The sequence below is a fragment of the Zootoca vivipara genome, chromosome 3, assembly GCF_963506605.1.
Source record: "Zootoca vivipara chromosome 3, rZooViv1.1, whole genome shotgun sequence".
NCBI lineage: Eukaryota > Metazoa > Chordata > Lepidosauria > Squamata > Lacertidae > Zootoca > Zootoca vivipara.
This window is the reverse complement of record NC_083278.1, coordinates 101,654,266-101,667,410: the sequence shown is the minus strand read 5'-3', so window position 1 is coordinate 101,667,410 and position 13,145 is coordinate 101,654,266. Positions and strand designations below refer to the sequence as shown.

The 13,145-nt window shown below is 44.8% G+C and overlaps 2 protein-coding genes across 5 annotated transcripts in view; one reads left to right on the top strand and one right to left on the bottom strand.

Annotated features, from left to right (window-relative positions):
• PIGF (phosphatidylinositol glycan anchor biosynthesis class F) overlaps positions 1-9,745 on the top strand; it is a 31,797-nt gene extending 22,052 nt beyond the window's left edge. For all 3 annotated transcript variants that reach the window (XM_035111176.2, XM_060273049.1, XM_035111175.2), the window contains one exon: positions 9,374-9,745. In XM_035111176.2, the coding sequence (XP_034967067.1) occupies positions 9,374-9,487 (114 nt within the window). In that variant the 3' untranslated portion in view covers positions 9,488-9,745. The remainder of the gene's footprint in view (positions 1-9,373) is intronic.
• Positions 6,147-13,145, bottom strand: part of RHOQ (ras homolog family member Q) — a 37,419-nt gene continuing 30,420 nt past the window's right edge. Inside the window, exon 5 of one of the 2 annotated variants that reach the window (XM_035111178.2) lies at positions 6,147-10,076. In XM_035111178.2, coding sequence (XP_034967069.1) covers positions 10,044-10,076 — 33 coding nt within the window. In that variant the 3' untranslated portion in view covers positions 6,147-10,043. Of the gene's footprint in view, positions 10,081-13,145 lie in introns of both variants that reach the window. The other variant, XM_035111177.2, reaches the window with a different exon arrangement.

Here is a 13,145-nt window from a genome sequence, read left to right as displayed (position 1 = left end):
ATTGTAAGTCGAATCCCACAGGAATGCATTGGGAGAAAAAATTCGTAAGTAGAAGCAACCCTATCTAAAAATTCGTAAGTAGAAAAAATCCTATCTAACCCGCATCCAAGATGGCGGACGGAGCTCCATTCGTAAGTAGAAACATTCGTAAAGTAGAGTTATTCGTAAGTAGAGGTACCACTGTACCTCTCTTCCCCTTTTCTTTCCAAAGTCTCAACAAATGAAACTGATTTGTAAAAATGATATGAGAGACATTGCACATATCTTTGTAAACCAATAAAACCTTTAATTAAAAAAAAAAGTGGGGGGCAATAAAAGAGTTTGCCTGAAAGGCTACTGAAATCTCACATTATCCTCACCATTCCATCTCTGCAAGCATTGCAACTTGCCAGGTGGAATGATCCCCCCTCTACTCCCCCCCCCCCGCACACTGTTCTGGGTGTGTGTGTGTGTCTCCCACCAACACCCCAATTTCAGGGGGAGGTGCAAAAGCCCCATTGGACAAACAGAAGTCCTTATGCAAGACTCCCACTGATGTGACTGGTGAGTTGAATCCACCCTTACTTTTCACTTCCCCCTTTAGTGATTTGCTTGGGGGGTTTTCCTCAACACTTTTGAGGATTTTTTTTTCTTTTCCTTTCTTGCAACCAAGCAGTAAATTTCATGAAACAAAGAAAGATTTGTGTTAGTCAGGTAACTTCCCCGCGCCCACAAATCTGCACAAAACAGCCTGTTTCCTCAAACGTGGACATAGAAACTGCTGCCTTCAGCAAAATTTGGTTCCTGCAGAGGGGAGTATTTATAACACAATATGAGCTATGAAATTAAAGTGGGAATAAAATTAAATGGGGTGAAAATAGAAATAGTTAGGCCTCATAAATATGTGTCATGCTAAGTATCACTTAATGTGTTTTCCAAAAATAGATTGCTGTCTCGAATCCCTCCTTTATCTCCTGAAATAATGTTTGCGGTCTTTTAAAAAGACGTTGCTCTTTTAACTATATGAAATTTCTGTAAGGCCCGTGATTACAACTCAAAACCAAAACCTATCTACATCATCAGTGGCATTCCGCCCCCCCCCCCCCGCCCCTAAAATTACTTTCTTGGTAAACTCTTTTCCTCCTGTAATGAAGGCAGCTGTGGTTGACAGAGAATAGTTTGCTTGAGGCTACTTAGCAAGTTCATGGCAGATGCAAGATCTGAGCCCCAGACTTTTAGCCACTGTGCTACATCAACTCTTATTTCACAGACTTTCTAAGGCTTTCGTTTCAGAGCTGCCTCAAATGCAATTTTTTTGCTCACAAACAAATTGAGTACAAAATACATACATTGCACCGCCCAGAAATCCATGGCCAAAGGCTAGTTTTTTAAACCTACAAGATGCATGTGAACGGAAACCACTATTAAACACACTAAAAAGAGGTGGCCCTCTGTCAGGGATTCTTTAGCTGGGATTCCTGCATTGCAGGGGGTTGGACTAGATGACCCTTGAGGTTCCTTCTACAATTCTATGCTTCTGTGATTCGTATTTGCTGCTTGGACGAGTGAAACCAACCACCTGTTTCCTTGATCCTTGCCCACCCTGGATATTAAAAACGAGCCGGGAAGGGCTGGGCTCTGTGGGGTGGTGAATGGACCCAGCCAATATGGCCAACTATCACCCAGTCTCAAATCTTCCATTCTTGGGCAAGGTGATTGAGCAAGTGGTTGCTGAACAACTCCAGGCATGCCTGGAGGATGCAGACCATTTGAATTCCTTCCAATCGGGATTCAGGCCTCCTCATGTGACTGAAACTGCCTTGGTCGCGCTGGTCGATGATCTCTGGCGAGCTAGGGACAAAGGTGAAAGCTCTTTCCTAGTTCTGATGGATCTCTCAGCGGCCTTTGATACCATTGACCATGACATCCTTCTGGACCATCTATAGGGACTGGGAGCTTGGGGCACTGTTATACAGAGGCTCCGCTCCTTCCTCCTGGGCTGTGTCCAGAAAGTGGTGGTGGGGGGGGATGAGTGTTCAGACCCCATGGCTCTCACTTGTGGGGCGCCTCAGGGTTCCATCCTCTCCCCTATGCTTTTTAATGACTATATGAAGCCGCTGGGAGAGATAATCGGGAGGTTTGGACTGGGTATCCAACAGTATGCAGATGATACCCAGCTCTAGTAAAGGTAAAGGGACCCCTGACCATTTGGTCCAGTCGTGACCGACTCTGGGGTTGCGGCGCTCATCTCGCGTTATTGGCCGAGGGAGCCAGCGTACAGCTTCCAGGTCATGTGGCCAGCATGACAAAGCTGCTTCTGGCGAACCAGAGAAGCACACAGAAACGCCGTTTACCTTCCCGCTGTAGTGGTACCTATTTATCTACTTGCACTTTGACGTGCTTTCGAACTGCTAGGTTGGCAGGAGCAATGGGAGCTCACCCCATCGCGGGGATTTGAACTGCCAACCTTCTGATCGGCAAGCCCTAGGCTCTGTGGTTTAACCCACAGCGCCACCCGCGTCCCAGCTCTACCTCTCATTTAATTCAGAACCAGTGAAGGCCCTGTGTGAGTGTCTGGAGGCGGTTGGCAGATGGATGGCGGCTTACAGATTTAGGTTGAATCATGACAAGACAGAAGTACTGTTCTTGGGGGACCGGGGGGCGAGTGGGTGTGGGGGACTCCCTGGTCCTGAATGGGATAACTGTGTCTCTGAAGGACCAGGTGCACAGCCTGGGAGTCATTTTGGACTCTCAGCTGTCCATGGAGGTGCAGGTCAATTCTCTGTCCAGGGCAGCTGTCTACCAGCTCCATCTGGTACGCAGGCTGAAACCCTACCTGCCCATGGACTGTCTCACCAGAGTGGTGCATGCTCTAGTTATCTCCCACTTGGACTACTGCAATGCGCTATACGTGGGGCTACCTTTGGAGGTGACTCGGAAACTGCAATTAATCCAGAATGCGGCAGCTAGACTGGTGACTGACCATATAACACCAGTTGTAAAGGATCTTCACTAGCTCTCAGTACATTTCCAAGCACAATTCAAAGTGTTGGTGCTGACCTTTAAAGCCCTAAACAGCCTCAGCCCAGTATACCTGAAGGAGCGTCTCCACCCCCATCGCTCAGCCCGGACACTGAGGTCCTCCTCTGAGGGTCTTCTGCTGGTTCCCTCGCTGTGGGAAGTGAAGTTACAGTGAACCAGGCAGAGGGCCTTCTTGGTAGCGGTGTCCGCTGCTTCCATCAGATGTCAAAGAGATAAACAATTATCTGACTTTTAGAAGACATCTGAAGGCAGCCCTGTATAGGGAAGTTTTTAATGTTTAGGGAAGTTTTAAAGGATTGATGTTTTTATTACGTTTTTAGATATGTTGTAAGCCACCCAGAGTGGCTTGGGAAACCCAGCCAGATGGCCGGGGTATAAATAATAAAATATTATTATTATTATTATTATTATTATTATTATTATTATTATTAAAAATTTATTTCCACTGCGTCAGACCAACACAGCTATCTACCTGAATCTTTAAAAAACAGTGATAGCTCATGGTTGTATACCGGTCCATGTAAGCTTTTCTGGTTTAACGTTGCTTGGTGGTAAAGAAGAAGAGTCTCCTGTAGCAGGGAGCATGGGTCAATCTCGCAACCTGATACGGATGGGGCCAGATGTGTGGGGTTTTCCCACCTAAGCAGTGGTGGCACAATTGGTCGGAAAACTTCCTGTGGTTCTGATACTCATATGTGCTCAACACACCACAGGGAATCCGTGTATGAGCATGGATGAGACTGCAGTCCCAACCACATCATACACTTTAAAGCACTTTAACAGTCATGGCTTCCCCCAAAGAATCCTGGGAACTACAGTGGTGCCTCGCTAGACGAATGCCCTGTAAGACGAATTTTTCGCTTAACAAAGAGATTTTTCAAGCGGAGGGTGCCTCACAAGACGAATTTGTTTTGTGAAAAATTTGTCTAGCGAATTGCGGTTTCCCATAGGAATGCATTGAAATTCAATTAATGCGCTCCTATGGGCAAAAAATAAAATAAAATAATTCAATGCATTCCTATGGGATTCGCTAGACAAATTTTTCATTCTACGAATTGACTCGTGGAACGAATTAAATTCGTCAAGCGAGGCACCACTGTATGGGTTGTTAAAGGTGCTGAGAGTTGTTAGGAGAGCCTCTTGTAGAGCTACAATTCCCAGCAGCTTTAACAAACTACATATCCCAATATTTTTTGGGAGCGGGGTGCTGTGATTGTTTAAAGGGTATAAGCATGTTTTGAATGTACGGGGTGGCTGTAGCCAGAGAGAGGAATGGAGCCAAAGTTTGGGATTCATGGGTGAATGTTATAGGCATAGTTTGTGATAATTGAAACGGACAGAGCAATCCTGAGAAAATTTCTAATGGTACCACTTAGCTGGTGCCCGGGATCCGAAAAGCTACTTATAGGCAAACCCATGTTTGTGCCCCAACTGGGTTTAAATATATTTACGGTAGTTTTATCATTTAATTGTCTTCTCCCTATGCCACCTCTGAAGCTCGTATGGGAAATCCTGCTTCAAATCCATGTTGGGCATGCACACAGAATTTGTGTAGGTCTGTGGCTCCTGGCCATCCCATCACCCCCTGCTCAAAATAGTGCAAAACAAAAGAAAGCGGTAGTTTATGCCAAGGTTTATTTACTGAACAAGCTATGCCACTTTTTGTTTTGTTTTGTTTTTGGAACTGGTTTGTCAAAGAACATTCCTAAGCTTATCGCCCAAAGACCCGGCTCTGTTCCTATTACAATGCCTCTGGCATTTATAACTGAGCGAGATGTGGGTGAATGTAAAAATGATGACTGTAGCATATGAAAAGATGGGGGAGTTATTTTTATTTTTCTGGTTCGGAAAGCACTTTTTCCAGCAAGAGGGGCAAAAAAGAAAAAAAGCTATACCCTCTAGAAATCACCGCGGTAGCACTTGGCAGCTCCAGTTTTTGTTTTGAAGCGCACACAGATGAAATAGCAAGTATGCCCCAAGACAATTGATTCATAAAAGAGAAGCCATATAGACTCCAATTTTCCGAAAACCATCCTACACATTGCTAGTCTTCTGCTGCAGTCTTCACCATTCTGGTGGCCTCAAGAGGCTTTGGCCTACAACTCCCAGCAGCCTCAGCCAGTTCGTGCTTGCTGGGGCTGCTGGGAGTTGTAGGCCAAAAACTTCTAGAGGGCACTGGATTGGCGACAGCTGTTCCAGTGTATCGCTAAGCTCTTTGGACTAATGCACAGGTACAGGATTCCATCTATTAAGTCACGACCAAGAGAAGGCTGCAGGATCTAAAAACTGCTGCCTCTTCTTCCTTCAGCAAATTCCCTTTCCTTGCCTAATTGAGCATTAAACAAACTTAGCCAAGTGGGTTACGAATCCTAGTCAAGCAGGGGACTAGACCAGCCTTAGCCAATGTGCCAACATCTATCCCTTAAGCATAGATAGCAGATGGTGGAGAGGTAATGTATGAGCCCATGGCCTTAATCTGCCCTCTGAGTTGTGCTTATGAGATCAAAGCTGTTCTGTTTGTCCTGGCCTTTCCTGGTGGACAGATAGGAGTGATGATAACTACGAATGCACCAAACCAGCGCTCATATTAAAAGAAGGACACATGGTTAGGTTCAAATATACAGTCTCCCCCCACCTTGACCATTGCCCGATAAATGGCACTGGAAGATAACTCAATATTTCATAAAAACCAGCATATCAGTGCCCCGATTATCCTAATCACGATTAGTCAATTCCTGATTAAATTAAGTTTTATTTTGAATGAAAATGTCCAGTGGAGTTACAGCCTTTGTTACGCCACAGAACACAACATACTAGCGTTGAATATGCATTTGGCTTACGTAGAAGTCTCTTGCAAAAAAATATGCGGCACCATTGTTAACGCATGGGAGCAAACACATCTTTGGTTTGAAAAGCAATTGTGAGATAACCCATGAGCTTTTTCTGAAACCAGGGCTAGAAAAACGGAAGCAAGGTCAATAAAGAGTACCTAAGGCACCTCATGAAAAGATGATTGCTGTCATCTTCGCTACACTCCTAAAGACCTCCAAATAATGCTCCATTATACTAAACACGCAAGCCGAGGAATGTGATGCTTAAGTGCAGGAAGACCGCATTGCCGTCAATTCCGGGTAGCAAAAATAAAAGTTTTATTAACATGTCGCAAGGAAAATATTAATGGCTAGCAGAAGAAAAAATGCAGAAGTGGAAGCCACCAGCTCTTTCCTCTGCCTCCTCACCTCAAATACTTCCATCCTGGAGTTTGTGCAATGCAAGCTTGGGACAGAAGCGAAAAGCTAGAGAACGAAAGCCCATTTTCTCACATGCCTGGGTTGCACTTTGTTTGCTGTCCAGGAGATGGGAGAACGGAAAAAGCGAGGAGAACAAATCGTGCCTGTTGTAAAGATGAATGAAATGTAGCATATACTCATCTCAGAAAAACAGAATGCACAGTGAGGATGGTCTGTACCCAGAGTGCGCAATAAAACGGCAGAACCTGGACTGCAGCACAATATTTTGCTCCCTCGCCTCTCAACAAGTTGCGGCTTTTAAGTTAATAGAAGTTGGCCTTTTATGTTGTGATGGAGGCAATCAGGTTTCAAAAGTGGGGGAGTCTGTTATTTACTTCTTTCGCTCACTGCTGAAAATCAGCTTTCTGTTTTGCCGGAATATTCAAGTCAAGGTCAGAATGAATCATTGGCAGCAAGAACATTTTCTAACCTATTACTTAGAATAATTGCTCATTGCCCAGCTAGCTGCCTGTATGTTGGTGCTTGCAGCATTCCCTTGCAAGGCACCACTTTCCCACCACTCCAGAGTTCTTAAATGTTCATTCGAACGCCGTCCCTATGCATGGATTGGGATAGCCTCGCCCTGTGTCCCATTCCTGGGGTATCTGCTTAGGCATTGCTTGATACTAACACACAGTAGAGCCCGGCACATGAAGATGCTTTCTGTGTGGTCGCTGTATGCGCAGACACACTTGTGAGGAGCACGAGTCGTGCAGATCAGAGTGATGCCCACTGGGCTCTTCATGCAACGGCCCTGAATTGAATGTGACTCCAAGCACCTGACTGTCAGGGCAGGGAGCCAAGACAGTGCGCTTGTTTAGAATATTTGCATAGGGCTTCAGCATCATAGAACAAATGTTGGCCACTGTTGAACCACTGGGACAGTATCAGCATTTGGCATCAGTTCGCCATCAGCGCACACAACGATGCCATTATGTTTTAATCTACAGCGATGACTGCCCCGGCATAATAACTGCAAGGTTGGGGGGACACTGTTCACTACTGCATACAATTGTTCCTTTGATGCTTGCTTGGTCAGGGAATACATCAGTCTCGCACCCGGGATTATTTGTATTCCACACTTTTGCAGTGTGCGAGTGCAAATTTGGTTCCCTGGCAGAGATGTCATGATCTCGGGAGACTTTAGAAGTAGAAAGTTTGTAGTTTTCATGGTTGTGGAAGACTGCTGTGGTGACACAACCAAGTAGTGTGTCACTAGTTTGCAATCACAGGTGAAGAGCCTTTTTGCTAGGAGCTACAAAGAGTTTAAATGCATGGGGACATTTCAATGAGCCTATTTTTTTTTCCAGTTTTGCTCCTCTATATCTGTGCAGATATTTAAATCTTTGATTAGTTTGATCCTTTAAGAAGTCAAATTTTGAGCAGGGTTAGTTTACGCCAACCACTTTGGGGTTCTTAAACATTTGCACATACATTTATCTATTTTATTTACTTTGGGTTGGGTTCAGAGTTAGTTGATACGTAGAATGTGGGACTTAAGTCAGCCATGGCTTCACTTGAAATGCATCCATTTTTAAAGATGTTTTTTATTTTATTTTAAAAACCTCACTATTTAACTTGGCAACTAGCTGGCTTTTATGTTAATCTAATTTTTATGTAAGGCATTATAAAAACTGAAGCAGCAGGTAAAATATTAGAAGGGGGCCTCTCTCCTCTCACACCGGAGGGAATCCCTCATCTAAAATGCTGACTGCTGTGACTTGTAACATCACAGGACAGTAGCTACTTGTGAGTAAAAACTAGGACTACTTTGTAGTGCAGTTTGTCAATTTCTAACTAGTGGCATCTTCTTGGCCACTAGTTAGGATGCTGGGATTAGAATGGAACCTTGTCTGATTAATCAGACAGTTCCTATTTTGTTTTCAAAACCTGAATAACTTTGTTGGGCCCCATTCACCAACTTTCAGGTGCTTGCAGCCTTTTCAATCGAGAAAAGCACTTGTGGGGTGCAGGGGGGAGGGGGGAGTTAGCAAACCCCAAAGATGCCGGGAAGACAATGGTCTTCCTGGCAGGGAGGCAGAGGCCGGTTTTGCAGAGACTTCCTCCCCCAACTTTTAGCAACCTCTCAAGCAGAGCATGACAATTTGTCCTCAACCGAATCTTGCTTTCCTTGTGGTGTATGGCAGAGATGGTGTTAATTCAAGCTTGCAGATCTACTTTGGGGTCTTTCCCCTCTCCCTCTACTTCTAGAATCCCCAGGTGTCCACCAGCAAGCACCAAGTGAAGAAGCGTAGCTCAGAAATAGAGGTGAACAAAGAATTAAGGGCTCTATCTCAGCTTACGAATTTATTTCAAGGCCAGAACTTATCTCACAGCCCTTTCACAGTTATCCATTCCTAGGCTTTTCCCCATACCCTTCAGCAACCTAATTTGGCTGCAGAGTTGTTGCCCTTGTTAAACAATTGGGAGTCAGAAATCCTTGGTGATCTACTGGAAGCCACCCAGAGGTCTGCCAGTAGATCCCAATCTACTTTAAGTCTACTCCTGGTCTATGGTCTTCCTTGGTAATGCTTCGTTCAAATTGTGCTTTGTGGCTAAACGCTTTGTCACAGCTTTTCAGCAATGAAAATATGCCATGACTTTGGAGGGGGGGGAGCAGAAAGGAAGCAGTACAGGCTATATTAACAATCCACTATTACAGAAATAATAATAATAATAATAATAATAATAATAATAATAATAATAGCAAAGCAGGAGCACATCAGCAGCCCAGCCCCCAAAACTGGTGGGTTAAAATGTTCCATGTTAGTTCTGGGAATTATCAAGTGTCATCATCTGCAATAGCCAGAAAGCCTAGTTACATTTTAATGCACACATGTTTAAAAACTGTACAACATTTAGTGTTCACGTAATAGATGCGTGATGAACCGCTAACACTTTTGGCATTCTCTGAGAAAGCAGGTCAAGCTCTGCAATGGATCCTGTACCGCATTTTGGTTTCGTTGTTCGATTGCACGGGAAACTTGTGCTCCTAAAAGTACGTCGAGGGTCTGACCTCTTCCTTTCTCTCCTCTCTCCACGTGGCAATTCTTTCCCTTCAGGTGTGGCCCATTTCCTGTTCGCTCGGAGCGACCTTTGGCTACGTGGCCGGTCTCCTTATTGCACCTTTGTGGATATACTGGAACAGGAAGCAGCTTACGTACAAAAGCAGGTAGCTGGCGCAAAGAGAGAAGGCGTTTTTTGTTGCTGTGCTGATTCCTGGCGTCGTGACTGCGCGAAGACCACAGTCAAAGCAGAAGGCAATTGAAACACTTTTGGGGCATCGTCAGGCCTTCCTCCTCCTCCTCCTCCTCCTCACAGCACGTTTTGCTTGCTGTGGCAACATGATGATACGTCTGTCACTTGTCCTAAATTATGTTACCCCTGAGAGATTGTACTTTTCCTTCCAGCCTGAATAAAGTGTTTGTAACAGATGCTGCTTGCTCCTTCACTGAGTTGGGATTCCCCTCCCACACATTCTGGATTTTGCCCAATCAACTTCCCAATTGATCTCGGATCTGTGGATAGAGCGTTGTTGTTGTTGTTGTTTTAAGTGTATGTTTGCACGGTATTGGATATTTCACAGCATGTGCGGCCATCGCCCCGGCGGGTCTCACGTGATCAGGCAGCAATTAATGCACCTCGAGCCTATTCTTTTTTTCACCGTGTGTTTCTTTGGAGTTAAAATGGCTATGATAGCTTCATCGAAAACCGTCTTCAGTCCTTTCTGGGTTAAAGCCGAGCACTCCACGTAGCAGTAGGCTCCTATCTGTCAAGAAAACAAATGTCTTTAATAGCTGCACAGGCACGCAAAGACACATACCTCCCCCCCCCCCCAAAAAAAACCCAACTCCATTTGCCAGCTTGTGGGCGCCTTCGTTTTTATGGAACACATCAAGGTTTGTTTTGTCTTTGCCCTGTGAAAAACATCCTACTGTTTTTACCCTCCAGGAAAAGAGGTTACTCCTTCGCTTTGTCTTTTGGTGACAGATTTAGAATCCTTTTCATTAGGTGCAGTTTCTGAAGAAAACACATTAAGGCTGAACTCCTAAAGGGGGCAGGAGGAGGGGGAGGAAACAAAAGGAGGCCAGATCGCCACATCCAACACCCTGCTGGACTTGCATGGACAAAACAGGAAAAAGGGCAGAGCAGCACTTATAACGCCCCTTCGTCATTTTCTGGGATTTTTCTCCCTCTTCAACAATTTCCCTCCCATTGGAAAGCTCCACGGTTGGCATAGTCCCCCCCCCCCCCGGTTTGTCAGTGTGCCAGGGGGGCCTGGGAAGGGTTTGGATCATGTTCTGATACACTTCCCCACACCCCTAATTCAACCGCCGGCATGCCTCCAATTGGTCTCTATCAACATCGGAGCTCTGATGTAAGTAGCCTCAGCCTTGTATACCTGAAGGAGCGTCTCCACCCCCATCATTCAGCCTGGACGCTGAGCTCCAGCTCTGAGGGTCTTCTGGCAATTCCCTCACGGTGAGAACTGAGGTTACAGGGAAACAGGCAGAGGGCCTTCTCGGTAGTGGCGCCCGCCCTGTGGAACACCCTCCCGTCAGATGTCAAAGAGATAAGTAACTACTGTACCTTGGTTCCTGAACGGCTTAGTTGTCGAACAAATCGGCTCCCGGACGCCGCAAACCCGGAAGTAAGTGTTCTGGTTTGCGAACGTTTTTCGGAAGCCGACCGTCCAACGCGGCTTCCGCTTGAGCGCAGGAAGCTCCTGCAGCCAATCAGAAGCCGCGCCTTGGTTTTCAAACCGTTTTGGGAGTCGAATGGACTCTGGGAACGGATTAAGTTCGAGAACCAAGGTACCACTGTATACAACTTTTAGAAGACATCTGAAGGCAGCCCTGTAGAGAGAGGTTTTCAATGTTTTGGTATTTTATTATAGTTCTGTATTTGCTGGAAGCCGTCTAGAGTCAGTCAGATCAGTGGGTTATTATTATTATTATTATTATTATTATTATTATTATTATTATTATTTAGGACAAGGGCCATGGTGTTTTTCACAGCAGCTCTTCCACTCAGATCTTCTCCATGCTCAGAGAGGGACTTCCCCTGTCCCCTGGGATGGGACCTTAGGACTGTAAGACCCACGCAGTGATGTTTCTCTTAGTGTGTTTTATGGTGGCAATGTGATCTTGAAGCATTTTAGGAAGGCAGAGCAGGCAAAAGAAATCACAGAGGCAATTTTGTAGAGATTAAACTCTCCAGCAAAAATAAGCCGATAGACAAAAGTAGCCGTGGTAACCCGGCATCACCTTGACCAATATTTTAAGTAATATTCATTTTGGAATGCCCTAAAGGTAAGGCTAAACATTTTAAGTCTCAGTGGCTCGCTTCGTTAATGTGTTTTATTGCTTTCCGTTGTGAAGAGTTGTTTTCTAATTATTAGAAAAGTATTAAATGGGCCACCCTCATCAGGAATATTAAGGCTATGTTTTATTCATGAGCAAACCGGCTTCATTAACAGCTAATATTATGCTGTGCTCACTAATTCAGCTATCCCCGTATGCACCAAATACGGCAACCTCCGGTCACTGCTGTTTTCTGCAAAAAGGTTTTCCACTAAATAAGTCTGAAAAAAGGAATCGCACCATTTGACATTTTTGTTGATTTGAGAATTCACGCTCCATCCAGAATGAAGTTGAGCACTGGGGTCATCATGAAAATGCACTCTCTGCATTTTCATGCCCAAACCATTTGCTCTCCAGGATCAGGCTCTGCAAAAACAGAAAGCTTACAGCAGAAACTGACATGCTACAGCGCTGATTGGCTGGTGCCTGTGCTGTCAGGAACTCACCTCCCATTCTCAGATGCAATTTTTAAAATTGTTTCAGAAACAAGGCAACTTTTTTTAAAAAACAAAACAAAAAACAGGCACAATAATTTTCCTAGTTTTTCAATCATTGCCACATGACAAATGGAAATAATTGGTTGACAGGGCATCTATCTATCTGTCACTCGACTGGCAAAGGACAACTATCTGCAAGGGCTTTGGATAAGGCTACTGTATGACATTCCCCTATGGCATTGCGCTGAGAGGTTTGTTTCTGTACCCCATCTCAAAGTAAAATGCAAATTCCAAGTGTTATCAGTATTGACCAATGCTGTCATCTAATGCTATCTGGGTATGCACATTGCATTTGCAGAACTACAGTGGTACTGTACACAATTGGTTCCGGAAGTCTGTACTTAACCTGAAGCGAACTTTCCCATTGACGGCTTCACGGAGTACTCAACCTGAAGTGTACTTAACCCAAAGTATGAGTAATTGGTTCTGGAAGTCTGTACTTAACCTGAAGCGTACTTAACCTGAAGCGAACTTTCCCACTGAAAGTAATGGAAAGTGGATTAATCCGTTCCAGACAGGTCCGCAGAGTACTTAAACTGAAAGTACTCAAACCGAAGCGTACTTAAACCGAGGCATGACTGTACAGGGCCTTCTCAGTGATGGCACTTCCTAAATGAGGGCTGCCAGCCTCCCTCACAAATGGGGTTAAGAGAGCCGTGTCAGTTTGGAGGGCATTTGGGGAAAACAGAAAACAAGTTGTCTTCATGTCCTTATTCAGCTCTGTTTTGCTGCTGACGGTGTTGCTGTTTCCTTATGCTTTTATACGTGTTGTTTTTACATCGATGTTAAGCCACCTTGCAGATCCTTTTGGATGCAACAGCAATAATAAAATAAATGTTAAAGACTGATATATGACTGATTATATATATATATATATAGGGACCCAGGTGGCGCTGTGGTTAAACCACTGAGCCTAGGGCTTGCTGATCAGAAGGTTGGCGGTTCGAATCCCTATGACGGGGTGAGCTCCCGTT